Source organism: Filicampus tigris, chromosome 20 (assembly GCF_054856515.1).
Source record: "Filicampus tigris isolate MCC_2025a chromosome 20, RoL_Ftig_1.0, whole genome shotgun sequence".
In the NCBI taxonomy this organism is placed as follows: Eukaryota; Metazoa; Chordata; class Actinopteri; order Syngnathiformes; family Syngnathidae; genus Filicampus; species Filicampus tigris.
This window is the reverse complement of record NC_141236.1, coordinates 1,081,470-1,096,645: the sequence shown is the minus strand read 5'-3', so window position 1 is coordinate 1,096,645 and position 15,176 is coordinate 1,081,470. Positions and strand designations below refer to the sequence as shown.

Below are 15,176 nucleotides of genomic sequence, written 5' to 3'. Positions count from 1 at the left end.
CCTGACAATATGTTTGGGTCTTCCCGGTCGGATCAGCATCTTCCCCTATTATCAGAGCCAACACACCTCCAGGTAGTGATTTGATTGACTGTTAATCCCTTCCCTTCACCCGAGTGTCCAAGAACATCTGGATGCAATACGCATGTTAATTTCACATTTAGTGTCACATTTTACAAATGGAATGAATGGAAAACTTCATGCTCAAGGAATAAAGGCCACCGTCAGAATCCAACGAGTCACATTTTCTCGGTGGTTGCTTACAAATTTACAGGTTTATATGCATGGTGGGTGTGTCAGAAGTCTGGACGGAAAAATCCCTGTACCTTGAAAGTGCACAAGCCAAGCGCTTAAAAAATTGACGCAAAGAGGAAGTCAATGCAAACATTTTTTTTTCAAAATGTTCTATGTAAGCCCACTCGTTGAAACAGGGTGTTCTGATAAATATTGCGTTTGTGGAATAAGTGTTAATCCACTCGGTTTTAGCCATCTCTGGGGCGGCTATTTTGTCTTCTGTCGAGTGAAAATGACATCACAACTGCTCACAACGACCAATCACGGCTCCGATTCAGAAAAGTCAGACGTGATTGGTCGTTGTGAGCAGTTGTGATGTCATTTTGAGTCGACAGAAGACAAAATGGCTGTCCCCAGAGATGGCTAAAAACGAGTGCATTTTGCTGCTTAATTTATATTCCACAAACGCAAAATTAATCAGGATGCCGTGTTTCAACTAGTGGGCCTGCTGGGAACATATTCTTGAAAAAAATGTGTTTGGGTTGACTTCCACTTTAAGTAAGAAGACTATGGCCCAAAACTGACAAAAACTGTTACATTTTTGTTCATTCTATTTAATTATGTCATTATTAATGTTTTACAAAAGTATAATATTACAATTATTCCAAAGTGGTTACAAACCAGTGTGTTTCTGTACACCTGGTTCCAGAATGCGAGCAAAACATTTGAACTTAAACTTGAAATAGACCAGGTGTTGTATAGTTTATTCACACACACTTGATGTAATTTCTCCTGTTAATTAATTGTACGTGGATTGGTCAGAGCTGAATGACTCTCACTCTCAAAATTTGAACTTTTATCAGCATTTACCTTACCGTGGGATTGGAAATGCAAACATTTAAGAGCCCAAGGATTTATTTGCTATGCAGGCGTATGTGTACTGAATCCTACCGTAATTTTGTGTGTGAGGAAGGATGAAAGGCTGTGAAAGGACAGTTGAATAGATGAATTTGAGCAGTCATGTTACTCCACTTCATCTGCCACAGATGACTCTTTCATCTTCATGGTCGACAGCCTTTGCGTTTATTTTACTAGATTATAAATATGGATGCCATTGCTTGCCCAAAAGGTTCACAAATAAGGGTAGTGTTAATTACATGAATATTGCAATTACATAAGGAGTTTGCTTTTATGCATATGCATGTTGTATTTTATTAGCTGTACCAAACAAATGATGCCTCCCAATTTCCACTGAGCAAAACATCTTCCAAGGCTCGAAATATTTTTTCTTGTTTGCAGAGCAGTTTTGTAAATCCATGACATAATTTGAGAAGCAACTTTCTAATTTTGTGGTGCAATTTTTTTTCTGCCGGTTAACACCAGGGACCCGAGGCAAGGGTTTTACTAAACAATACAAATATGACAATATAACGAAGGTTTTCTTTTTAATATAATGAAGAGTTTTTATTTCTTAAATTCACATTGTGTATAACAGCAAACCGTATTTTGTTGTGAAGAAGCAATGCTAAATTGATTTTAAAAAAGGACAGAGTTGATCTATGTATTGTAATTAGTAAACAATTTACTGTCCAGACTGTTATTGAGAAAACAAAAAGTAATATTACTGCTATTATAAATGTTATTATACTGTGTATAATTTGTGTGTGTGTGTGTGTGTGTGTGTGTGTGTGTGTATGTATACGCCACACAAGTGGCAGCCTTGTTGTACCTTACTATTACTCTACCCCATACCTTTTTCACACAGTTGATAGTCGTAAATTTGCGTAGCAATGGACACCCAAACTGCGTTATTCTTGCTGCTGCTGGTGGCTATTTTTTGCGCGATCGTGTCCGGCGACTTGGCTCAGAGCCGCGCCCCCATTGTTTGCAGCCGGAATCAGCTGTTAGCACTCCGTGCTAACCCTGCGCCGGCTCCCGGGGCGAGACCCGATATCCCCCATGAGCTAAGGAGGAAGAGACGGGGATCTCGTGCGGGGGTTAAACACCTTGAAAGGAGGAGACGATACCATCCCGTCCTCCCGTCTGTTATTATGGGGAATGTTAGATCTCTCCCCAACAAGATGGACGAGCTAGCGGCGCTTACCTTGGCATGACCCGAGGCAAGGGGACTTCCGGGAAGCTAGCCTGATGCTATTCACGGAGTCGTGGCTAACAGCGCTAACGCCGAACGTGGTCGCAGAATTGGACAACTTCCAAATCATATGCGCGGACAGGACGCTGGAGAGTGGTAAGAGGAAAGGAGGAGGCCTGGCTGTGTTTGTGAACGATAGATGGTGTAATCCTGGGCACATCACGATTAAGGAGCAGCTTTGCAGCAGGGATATTGAGCTCCTAGCTGTTGGCATGAGGCCATTCTACATCCGGCGAGAGTTTAGTCATGTGATCGCGGTGACCGTCTACGTCCCCCCCGCTGCCAGTGGCGACACAGCCTGTGATGTCTTGACTGCAGCCGTGAGCAGGCTACAAACACAGCACCCAAATGCCCTGCTACTCATCTCTGGTGACTTCAATCATGCCTCCCCTTCCCCCTCTCTGCCTTCATTCACACAGTATGTCACCTGCCACACCAGAGACAATAAAACACTGGACCTTTTCTATGCCAACACCAAGGAGGCATACACATCACTGGCCCTCCCCCCGCTGGTCACAAAGCTGATCACAACCTGGTGGCTCTCCAGTCTGTGTACAAACCTCTGGTCCACAGGCAGCCAGCTGTGACCCGCACGGTTCAGAGATGGTCTGGAGAGGCCGAGGAGGCCTTAAAGGACTGCTTCAGCAGAACTGTGTGGGAAGTATTCAGCGATGCTCACAGGGAAGACATTAGTAGTCTAACGGACACTGTTGCAGACTATATACATTTCTGCATGGAGAACACCATACCCACCAGGACAGTAAGGAGTTTCTCCGCCAACAAACCGTGGATCACACCAGACATAAAAGCTCTCCTGAAGGAGAAGAAGAGGGCTTTTGCATCAGGCAACAAAGAGGAGCGGAAAACTGTGCAGCGCCAGGTGAGGAGGAGGATCAGAGAGGGGAAAAGGTCCTACAGGAAGAGAATGGAGGAGAAGCTGCTGCAGAATAATGCCAGGGGAGTCTGGAGGGGCCTGAAAACCATCTCAGGCCACGGACAACCCAAGACCCCTACTGGGGGTCCAGATGGCATCACCCCCCAGCTCCTCAAATCCTACGCAGACCAGCTGTGTGGAATTATCCAGCACATGTTCAACCTGAGCCTGAAGCTGGGCAGAGTCCCCCAGCTGTGGAAAACATCCTGCCTGGTCCCGGTGCCAAAGACCCCCCACCCGAAGGAGCTCAACAGTTTCATACCAGCGACGCTGACGTCTCACCTGATGAAGACCCGGAGGGACTGGTCCTTGTCCACCTGACAATGGACCCACTCCAGTTCGCATACCAGCCTGGCATCAGTGTGGATGATGCCATCATCTACCTCCTCCACACTTCACTCTCCCACCTGGAGAAGTCGGGGAGCACTGTGAGGATCATGTTCTTTGATTTCTCCAGTGCTTTCAACACCATCCAGCCCACCCTATTGGGAGACAATTTGGAGCGGGCAGGGGTGGCCCAACACCTCACCACATGGATCCAGGACTACCTCACAAACCGGCCACAGTATGTGAGGACACAGGACTGTGTGTGTGACGTGCTTCTCTGTAGCACGGGGGCCCCGCAGGGAACTGTCTTGGCTCCTTTCCTGTTCACCCGCTACACCTCGGACTTCAACTACAGCACCCCTACCTGTCACCTGCAGAAGTTCTCTGACAACTCTGCGATTGTCGGCCTCAGCACAGACAGAGATGATCGGGAGTACAGAGAACTTACTCAGGGTTTTGTGGACTGGTGCCAGCAGAACCGCCTCCTGATCAATGCGGGGAAATCCAAAGAAATGGTGGTGGATTTCTGTAGGCGCCATCATTCACCTGCACCAGTGAATATCCGGGGAACAGATGTGGAGAGAGTCTCAATTTACAAGTACCTGGGTGTTCATCTGAACAATAAACTGGACTGGAGCGACAACACAGACGCCCTCTATAGGAAGAGTCAGAGCAGACTCTTCCTACTCAGGAGACTGAGGTCTTTTGGGGTTCAGGGGACACTCCTCAGGAACCTTTATGACTTGGTGGTTGCATTGGTCATTTTCCAGGGAGTGGTCACCTGGGCAGGCGGCGCCTCGGCCCGGGACAAGAAGCGGCTGGACAAACTGGTCAGGAGGGCCGGCTCTGTCCTGGGCTGCTCCCTGGTCTCTGTGGACTTGGTAGGGGACAGGAGGATGATGGTCAAGCTGTCATCAATGCTGGACAACCCGGCCCACCCCCTCCAGGGCACCCTAACAGCACTCCACAGCTCCTTCAGTGACAGACTATTACACCCTCGCTATGCAAAGGAGAGATTCCGCCACTTCTTCTTGCCTGCTGCTGTCAGACGCTTTAACAAGAACATTGTGTAGTCTCTACAAACTGGCGGACACTAGTGCAATTGAGCAGGCCCGCACCTGAGCTTATATCGTGCAATACCCAACATTCCCCACTACTGTAATACCGTGCAATACTCAACATTCCCCACTACTGTTAGTCTAGTTTTATTTTCATCCAATGCTGTTCCTTACATTTCACTACAGCACTGCAGCACTGTCACTTACTTAGAGTATTTTTCCTCTGTACTATGTACAGGCTAAAATGAGTGTTCCTCATACTTTTTATGTAGATGTATGTTCTTGTGTATATACATGTGTATATATACATAGTTACTGCATATATTTACATAGGTTTGATCCTGAAAAGCCGTTAATGTTATACATTAATGGCTACATTATGCCACCGTCCCTGTGTTACCTATATCTTTGCTGCTGCAACACTGAAAATTTCCCCACTGTGGGATCAATAAAGTCCTTCTTATCTTATCTTATATATATATCTATCTATATATATCTATATATATATATATCTATATATATCTATCTATATATATCTATATATATATATATATATATATATATATATATATATATATATATATATATATATATATATATATATATATATATATATATATATATATATTTATATATATATATATATATATATATATATATATATTTACATATATCCATATCCATCCATTATCAATACCACTTATCCTCACAAGGGTCACGGGTGTGCTGGAGCCTATCCCAGCCGTATATATACTGTAAGTGGCACGCCTGCTTCTGTGTGTGTGCAAGAGGAAGATGGCCTCAAGCACTCGTTGCACCTCTGTTCCTCGTTGAAAAGCATGACGCGCGAAGTGTCTTATATGGAACTTATGTGGCTGACAGCCATGGCAAGCCGACCAACATGACCAGGGGTCGGCAACCCGCAGCTCCGGAGCCGCATGCGGCTCTTTCATCATTATGTTGCGGCTGTGTGGCTTGGGAAAATTAATTCTAAGTGTCAGATTGAAGTGTATTATAACGTCTTCCAAAGACACGACGTCAGACGTATCTTAGCTATATCCCTTTTTATTATTCCAATACGGCTAATGTAGTCAACGCCAATTACAGTGCAGTTCCGTCATAAGTATACACGGATCTTTGATCCTTCGCCGTCTGCTCACTACTCTCACTCGCACACCCCTCAACAACACAACTGAGCAAAACACAAATGTCACCACAACACAGATACCCCGTTACAGTATGTTATTTGTCTCGCAAACTTGTATCATGTCTCCTTATTAAGTCAACGTTTTTAACATCTCTCTTCAGCCCTTGTGCAATTTCGGTGATCAGCATTTGCCTTCCTCAGAGACGTTTGATAGCACAGCAACAGCATGCCTGCCTTCTAACATGCCTGCTGCCAGCGACACCAAAACTGCACAATATCTGAAGTATTTTATTTGTTGTGTGTTCGTTTGTTTGATTGTAGTTGTGAATTGTACGATTATTGTGACCTCTAAATATGAAAATAAAATTATATTATCACTGTCAGCCGAAAATCTTGGACCTCCAAATATGGCCAAATTCTTTTTTTTTTTTTTTTAATCATAAATCGATTCTAATTGTCCCTCCATACTTTGTCTGTAATTTTTATGCAATTCTATCCAATTTAAAGTGGTGAAAATAGCAAATACTCAAATAAAGCACGATTTCACGGATGGAAGCATGTGCAACATGGCCGTCTGCTGATTGCAGCCTTTTTTAAGCAATAACGAGTGAAAATAGTAAGGTTCGCTGGATTACTTTGGCTTGTTTAATAAGGATTGATGAGATGCTTTGGTAGGGCGGCACGGTGGTCGACTGGTTAGCACGTCCGCCTCACAGTTCAGAGGTCGTGGGTTCGATCCCGGCTCCGGCCTCCCACATTCCAAAAACATGCATGGTAAGTTGATTGGATACTCTAAATTGCCCCTAGGTGTGATTGTGAGTGCGGATCTTTGTCTCTGTGTGCCCTGTGATTGGCTGGCAACCAGTTCAGGGTGTCCCCCGCCTACTGCCCAAAGACAGCTGGGATAGGCTCCAGCACGCCCCGCGACCCTTGTGAGGATAAGCGGTACAGATAATGGATGGATGGAGATGCTTTGGTGCAAAAATACCCCCTCACGTGTGTCGTGAGGTAAGTCCATGTTTCATTTTAATATGCACCTTAGACACAGTTAGTTGGATCATTGTTTTATTTACTGCATCACTCATGGCTTTAAATCTGAAAGAAGGTGTTTTGTGAAGGCGTTGGAGCCAAAACGAAGATGGATTGTATTGGGCAAGTGTGTTTGCTTGTGTGACGTTTCAAAGGCTGGGGGCACGATGGGGGCTTCACATGTGCACGGACTTTGAAGTACTCGGATGTCGCTGCATGGCTTGGTTTTAGTACGCAATAAATTATTTCAAGTGTCAAATTACCGATTACATGTATTTTGTAGGTAGTATTATGTGGACGTGAGTGTGCAATAGCAATATAAGGTATTATACAACTTGAACTTAATGGTGCCTGGGAACTCAAAAAAGCTCAAAAAGCGTTTTTTGGAGGTTAGTGTCAAAAGGTATTTGCAGCTCCTGGTGTTTTCTTTTCTGTGAAAACCGTGTCGAAATGGCTCTTCTTTGGATGTTCAAGGTTGCCAACCCCTTGCTTGACGGTAACGGTGTAAATGTCAATATCAACAATGAATGACATGAAATGCAATCAAATGGGTCAAGAATATGGCATGTAATTGAAAAGCTTATAGTGGATAAATATATATATATACATACATCGACATGTATACATTATGCTTATATAAACGTAAATGCAGAGGCAGTAGGCTGTCTGAGGAAAATATTGATACCCTTGTTTTGCTAGCAAAGAACTTACAAATGGCTGAAGAACTGTCAAAACATTAATTCAGACATAATTTTCTTTTAAATAGTGTTTAACAATGTTTGTTATGCGTGCAGATCATATTCACAAGTACAGGCCAGAGTTAATTTGAAACATGGAATATTGTTGAAAATAAACGTTCACTGTACGTAAAGATTAAAAAAGAGGGAAATACGTAACAGTCTCCTTGCAAATGTTGAAGACACAGTTGTTGCATATTTAAGTGAAAAAAAAAAATCCAATTTCCACCATTCCTTAAATTGTCAATGTTTTTTTTAATTAATTGTAACCATTTATGGTCACACAGGGTTATGGAGTTGGACACAGTGCTGCTCCCCTCCTGTGTGTGAATATGAAATTGCATTTAGAGTTCATTTTATACGCTTGTCAACGGGGCTACGGGCCAGACTTTATTAATTTTATGACAGAGGCTGTGGGGCGGATAAAATTTTACCATGGGGCGCATTTGGTCCCTGAACCAGACTTTGGACATGTCTGTTCTAAAATAATCCCACACCGGCTTCTTCTATGTCCATTCCTGACAGGACCTCCTTCGGCGCCACAGAATCTAGTCTACAACATCAACCACACAGCACTTAGTCTGGAGTGGAGCCCACCGTCTGACACTGGTGGCCGCAACGATGTCACCTACAGGGTTCAGTGCCGGCATTGTAGCTGGGAACCTGAAGATTGTAAACCATGTGGACCAAATGTCGGATACTTCCCTGCGCAGTCACAATTAGTGGACACATATGTGAACATCGTTGACCTCTTGGCCCATGCAAACTACACTTTTGAGGTGGAGGCTGTCAATGGTGTGTCTGATCTAAGCCGCACGCAGAGGCTGTTTGCTACAGTTAGCATTGCTACTGGACAAGCAGGTAAGGACTGACATCTAATAATTTATTCAACTGTTATTGTGTGTAAAAGCCAGGTATGGAAAAAAACAGACCAAGAGTTTGCCAATTAAAAATACACGCCTGCCACAGTGAATTAATTATTTCAATGTATTTACTCATTTTTAAACTTGGTGTAAGTTTTAGAAGGAAATGAGCTGGATGTTTTAGTTCTAGTAACTGGTCAACTGTGCTCACAGGCCGCTGAGCTGATACTGTATCGGTGATGTAAAGCACTGCTCTGTCACTGGTGGGGTGGAATTGTCATCACAATTTTTGTTCACACTATGTTCCCAATGGCCATGGCAGCCTGTTTCAGGCCACCGTGGACCAAATGGGATGGATGTGAGCCGTTAGGGAATGGATGGGCAAATGCCATGTTTGCTATCAATGCCCAAACAGATTTTTAAACTTTCCCTAAAGTCACGATATGGGTGACAAACCTAATTGGTTTTAGTAAAATGAGATCAATGCAACAATATGTTAAAGTATGTAATAGGGCATTGGTTCTCAACCTTTTTTTCAATTATGATGACCCTGTGAAATAGTTTTTCAGTTTTTCAAGTACCCCCTAACCAGCGCAAAGCATTTTTGTGTTGAAAAAAAAAAATACTTAAAGCAGCACTGGGCAAGAAATCGACTTTAATAAAAAATGTTCACAGCTCTTTTGATGAAACATTGACTTACAAGTTGAAGGTTACTTCATGCCCTGAGGGGGTCTGTATCGTTTTTACTGGCACAAAGCAACTTTGAGGAGGATGGGATCAACCCTGGCACACAAAAAAATACAAATGTCCTGAGTTGCTTTACGGCATACTCACCTCCTTCTTTCGGTATAAGGACGGCTCAGGATTTCATGAAACTTCGTGCTGGAATGCATGGGAAATGTGGTTGATTTTTGTCAAAACACTACCGCTTGTGTCCACATGGCGCCGCCATAATCAACAAAAACTGACATATGACACAGTGTTGCTTTGAAACAGAGTGCTGTGCCATCATTGTCTGATTTATTAAACTTTGAACTCCATTTGTGATATTCCTATTTGGAAATAAAAAGCTACAACAAAACAAGTAATAAATAATTAATTTGTGCACATTCAAATATTTATCAGTCTAAAATGTTCTCCTTTGGGATCATGGTACAGATCTGTTCTCACAAAGGAACCATGCATTTTTAATTAAAAGCAGAAACTACAAAAAACAAATCTTCCATCCATCCATTATCTATACCGCTTATCCTCACAAGGGTCGCGGGGCGTGCTGTAGCCTATCCCAGCAGTCTTTGGGCGGTAGGTGGAGGACACCCTGAATTGGTTGCCAGCCAATCGCAGGGCACACAAAGACAAACATCCGCACTCACAATCACAGCTAAGGGCAATTTAGAGAGTCCAATCAACTTACCATGCATGTTTTTGGAATGTGGGAGGAAACCGGAGTACCCGGAGAAAACCCACGCAGGCACGGGGAGAACATGCAAACTCCGCACAGGGAGGCCGGGGCCGGATCGAACCCACGACCTCTGAACTGTGAGGCGGACGTGCTAACCAGTCGATCACTGTGCCGCCGGAAAAAAATAATAATAATAAAATAAAAAATCTTAAAATATGTATTTAATAATTTAAATAAGACCAAATACATCATCAACTGTCAACACTGACTATTGCATTGTCACACTGAATTGAATTGTTTTTGCATTTAGGCTAACATTTTAGTGAGACACTTGTTTGTGTTTCACTGAGGATCTTGTCATTCTTGGTGGCAGGGAGGCAACTGCTCTAATCAAGCTCTTTTTTACATGGGTGCTACTTTTTAAATATACACTCACTATACTACTCACAAACAGTTAGGGATACTTGGCTTTTGGGTGAAATTTCAAAACGAGCCCAAATGCACTCAAACCTTTACAGGTGAACTTAGTGTGACCTTCTCTAAGTTTTTTAATGCACATGTACAACTGTTCAATGTTTCCGTTATTTTTGCACAAATTGCTGTTCTTTCACGAGGAGCTTAACGGCAAAATTCACAACAGGTGTTTGAACCTTGAATCAACCAATACATGTCCTGGTTCAATTAGAGCTGGTGTTTGACTCTTTTTAACCCCAAAACGTACTAATACGTCTTTTAAAACACTAGGCCCCACCTCCCCCAGACGTATAAGTACATCTTTTACGTTTTTTGGGCGTCATAGTGTGCAGTAGTGACCGATACAACCGCTGAATGAAGATCAACCTTGTTTGCCATGTGTAAAAACATTTGAAAAAAAAAACGGAGAGCAGGTGGCAGTGATCAACCAGGTTCATGTCTCAGCGAAGTGCAACAATACAGGGGTAGGGAACTCCTGCTCCTCAAGAGCCATATCCTGCCTGTTTTGGATGTCTCCTTACTACAACACACCTGATTCAAATGGCCAGCTCATCAGCAAGCTCAGTAGAAGTCTGAAACGATCCATAACATGTAACAAGAAGCCACCCCCTTCGTAGCCCTACCATGATCATGCTCCATGAGTTAGTTGCGCATCAATATGTCCTGCTACACTATGAAATTGCCAGTAATACTAATATTGTATGTACAGGTCATGCATCTTGTAGATGTGGACAAATAAATGCTTTTATGTAGTACCCGCTCACTTGGTTGGCCGATTGAGTGTTATCGGCGTTGGGTGGGGCAAGGAAGAGATGGCACACTGCAGAACTAAAACATATATGTGCAACCGTTTATATTTGTATAATTTGCTGGTTGTGCAAGTTGAAGTGTTTTGAAGTAATTTGGGGTGGCAGCCATAAACATCTGCAATGCCGTGATCTTGACGTGAACACAGCCTGCTCACTTCCTGCAGCTCTTCAAATTCGACAAAAGCACAGTGAAAATAGAATATGGTGTAAGACAAAGCAATTCTTTTATTTTGTACCACAAAAAAAGGAAAAAAAAATGGTGTAATTTTGTAGGGCGGTGGGTACACACACACACACAGACACGTTCACACAGTGGTGTTCTGTTACTGGACTTCTGTGCTCGTCACGGATTGTCCATAACAAACACCATGTTCAAACACAAGGGTGTCCATATGTGCACTTGGCACCAGGATACCCTAGGCCGCAGTTTGATGATCAACTTTGTAGTCGTATCATCGGATTTGAGGCTGCATGTTTTGGACACTCGGGTGAAAAGAAGGGCGGAGCTGTCAACTGATCACCATCTGGTGGTGAGTTGGCTCCGATGGTGGGGGAAGATGCCGGTCTGACCTGGCAGACCCAAACGTATTGTGAGGGTTTGCTGGGAACGTCTGGCAGAATCCCTTGTCAGAAGGAGTTTTAACTCCCACCTCCGGCAGAACTTTGCCCACATCCCGGGGAAGGCGGTGGACATCGAGTCCTGTCATGGCAGCAATCCCTGAATCCGCTGGTGGACACCAGCGATTTCTCTCTCTCAATTTACCGGCCGATCTATGTTCCTACTCTCACCTATGGTCATGAGCTGTGGGTCATGACCGAAAGAATAAGATCTCGGATACAAGCGGTCAAAATGGGTTTCCTTTGCAGGGCTCTCCCTTAGAGATAGTGTGAGAAGTTCAGCCATCCGAGAGGGGCTCCGAGTCGAGAGGAGCCAGTTGAGGTGGCTCGGGCATCTGATTAGGATGCCTCCTGGACGCCTCTATGGTGAGGTGTTCTGGGCATGTCCCACCGGCAGGAGACCCAGAGAACGACCCAGAACATGTCTCCCGGCTTGCCTGGGAATGCCTTGGGATCCCTCTGGAAGAGCTGGAAGATGTTGCTGGGGAGATGGAAGTCTGGGCTTCCCTGCTGAAGCTGCTGCCTTCGCGACCCGACCTCGGATAAGCGGAAGATAATGGATGGATGGATGGATGGATGTATAGATTTTCGATTCGATTTGATTTTTTTTTTTTAATCACTACCATGCCTGCCTCTGTGTGCTAGTGTGGTGCTGCAGCCATTCGCAAATGCAATATGCGATGATGTATGGCGAAAGCGTGTTAAGTAGGGCTGCCACAAACTATTATTTTGCTAGTCGACTAATCACCAACATTAGTGCTGAGTTGCACTCACACTATGAAACTAGAGAATGCCATTTCTGAAGAAATTGCGTGTGAAGGCGAAGGAAGCTGAAAAGAAACTGCGGAATGCATTGGAATGAAGTTGAATGAAGTTGAATGATACTGAATAAAGTTGAATGTTACTGAATGAAGTTGAATAAAGTGGAATAAAATCGAACGATACTGAAGAAAGTTTAAAAAAAAATTGAAACAATTAAGGAATTGATCCCACAAACTCCCGGTTGGGAAACAACCACTCTACCACTGAGCCATTCAGCCTCCGATATTGGAATGTGAGTTAAATGACCTGAAGGTTGTGAATGTGCCATTGGGAAGGGAATTTTTTAATGTTTTTTCTAAGGTTGAATAATTTGAATTTTTGGGAAGTAGAAATTGTGGGTCGCGTTCAAAAAGTTGAATTTTGGGGTATCCATAAATGTTAGGGGTGAAAACAAAAAAAAAGCCTCTGTGGCATGAATTTTTGGAATGGTTGAATTAATTGAATTTTGAAATGTGGAATTGTGGGTCATGTGGAATGTGAGTTGAATGAGCTGAATGTTGTGAATTTAAAATTGGAATGGTTTAAATGTGAAGTGTTGAATGTGCCATTGGGAATGAATGGTGAATTTTTAAATGTTTTTTAAGGTTGAATAATTTGAGTTTTTGGTTAAGTAGGAATCGTGTGTGATGTGTAATGTGAGTTGAATGAGCTGAATGTTGTGAATTTTAAATTGGAATGGTTTAAATGCCAAGTGTTGAATGTGCCATTGGGAATGAATGGTGAATTTTGTAATTGTTTTTTTAAGGTTGAATAATTTTAATTTTGGGGAAGTAGGAATTGTGTGTGATGTGTATGTAATGTGAGTTGAATGAGCTGAATGAAGTTGAATGAGCTGAATGAAGCTGAATGGCCTCCATGAGTGGGAACCGAACCAGCGCAGCAGATGGGGAAGTGTTGAATGTCCCATTGGAAATGAATGGGTTTTTTTGGTGGGGTGAAAAATTGTGAATTTTGGGGGAACCGTAAATGTTAGTGGCAAAAAAAAGGAAACTCCGATGGCATGAATTTTTTGAATAATTTGAAATTTGAATGGTGTGAATCGGATGAAGTATGTGGAAGTAGTAGAACTTTGAATTTGCCATTGGAAATGAATTTTTTGGGGGGGGTGAAAAACAGGGAATTTTGGGGGAACCATAAAAGTTAGGGGGAAAACAAACGGACCCCCAGAAGCCGTGAATTTTTGGAATCCATTAAAGTTGCAATTGCGAGAATCGGGTGAAAACTGTGGAAGTAGAAGCACGCCAAAAAGAGTGTGAGGAATAAAATAGAATCTATGAAATAATAAAGTTGAAGGTGCACAATAACGTGTGTGAAGGCCTTCGCTTTCACATAACTAGTATCTATGATTACAAACAAAAAAAATACTTGTAAACATTTCACTTTTTTGGGCAGCAATCCTTTTTTTAATGTAGAGGAGAGTGAAATCAAATGAGTAAAATTAGGAAAAAGCTCCACAACCGAGTGTGACCGCATTGGAACGTACCTTTTCAGCTGTTTACGTTCCAAATTGGACGGCGTGTTGTCAGCCAAGAAAATGGGGCTATTCCTCATCCAAATAAATGTGTACGTCTACTCATTTCCACTCCAGTCTCTGTAAATATCCTGACTGGTGTTAAATGCCTTGCTCGTCCTAACCGTGATCAGCAGAGAAGCAGTGTTTTTTTTCTTTAAACAAAGAAGCATTGTGCGCTGGTCCCAGGCTATGTAGCTCTTCTCACTTCCACATTTCCTCATTCTCATATAAATCAGCCACGGAGAGGTTAATCCTTTTGATATGTTGAAGTGGGCATTAGTAGAGGTGTCCACATAAATTTTGGTGGCAATTGATCACCGTTTTTGGACGTTATGAGCAATGAAAGTACAATGATTTCCAATGGAAAGTTTGGAATCGGTTACTCCAGGGATAGAACGCTAGGGGGCGTGGCCATTCTCCTTTATTAACAAGGGGTGTTATTCATGGAGTCACTTATTTCCTAATTTCTCCCAAATGTATTGATCAAATAGAAACTGACAACTCTTTTCATTTTTCAAAAAATATATAAAATGAACTTGTTCGTGAAAACATGGCCATCGTCCCTTTAACCTTAATCAAAACGTTTTGTTTTGCTTCTCTAATATGCGTAATTTAATGTACATGTTCAAAATGTGGTATACACCTGGTGTGGAAAAAAATAGCAATCTTTATCAACCTAAACTAGTACATTCAGTCAATGTTATGTCTTTTATTCTTAGGTGTTGACATTAAGTGTCAATGCACTTTGACACAAATAAGAATGAGGGAAAAAACGTTGAGTGGTGTTCCTGACCAACTTCACTTTCAAAATGGGAGGGGAAAAAAATCAGAGCATAAAAATATGAAGTTCAACACAGAACGTTTTAAAACAGTTTTTGTTGAATGTAATAACAACCCCACTAAAAAACAAACAAACAACAACAACAAAACAGCAACATCAGCACAAATACACAGCAAAACTAGCATATCATGTGAGCTCATATGATGTTCTATTTTATGTGTGCGTATAATGTGGATCTTTGCAGTAACACTTTAAAAATGTGACTCTAGTGTTAATAAA

The 15,176-nt window shown here is 42.6% G+C and overlaps 1 protein-coding gene across 4 annotated transcripts in view; it reads left to right on the top strand.

The window, feature by feature from the left end:
* epha7 (eph receptor A7) overlaps positions 1-15,176 on the top strand; it is a 155,568-nt gene that overhangs the window by 78,769 nt on the left and 61,623 nt on the right. For 3 of the 4 annotated variants that reach the window (XM_086017950.1, XM_086017949.1, XM_086017948.1), the window contains one exon: positions 8,141-8,476. The exons of the other annotated variant lie outside the window; for it this stretch is intronic. In XM_086017950.1, coding sequence (XP_085874076.1) covers positions 8,141-8,476 — 336 coding nt within the window. The remainder of the gene's footprint in view (positions 1-8,140; positions 8,477-15,176) is intronic. 4 annotated transcript variants of the gene reach the window in all.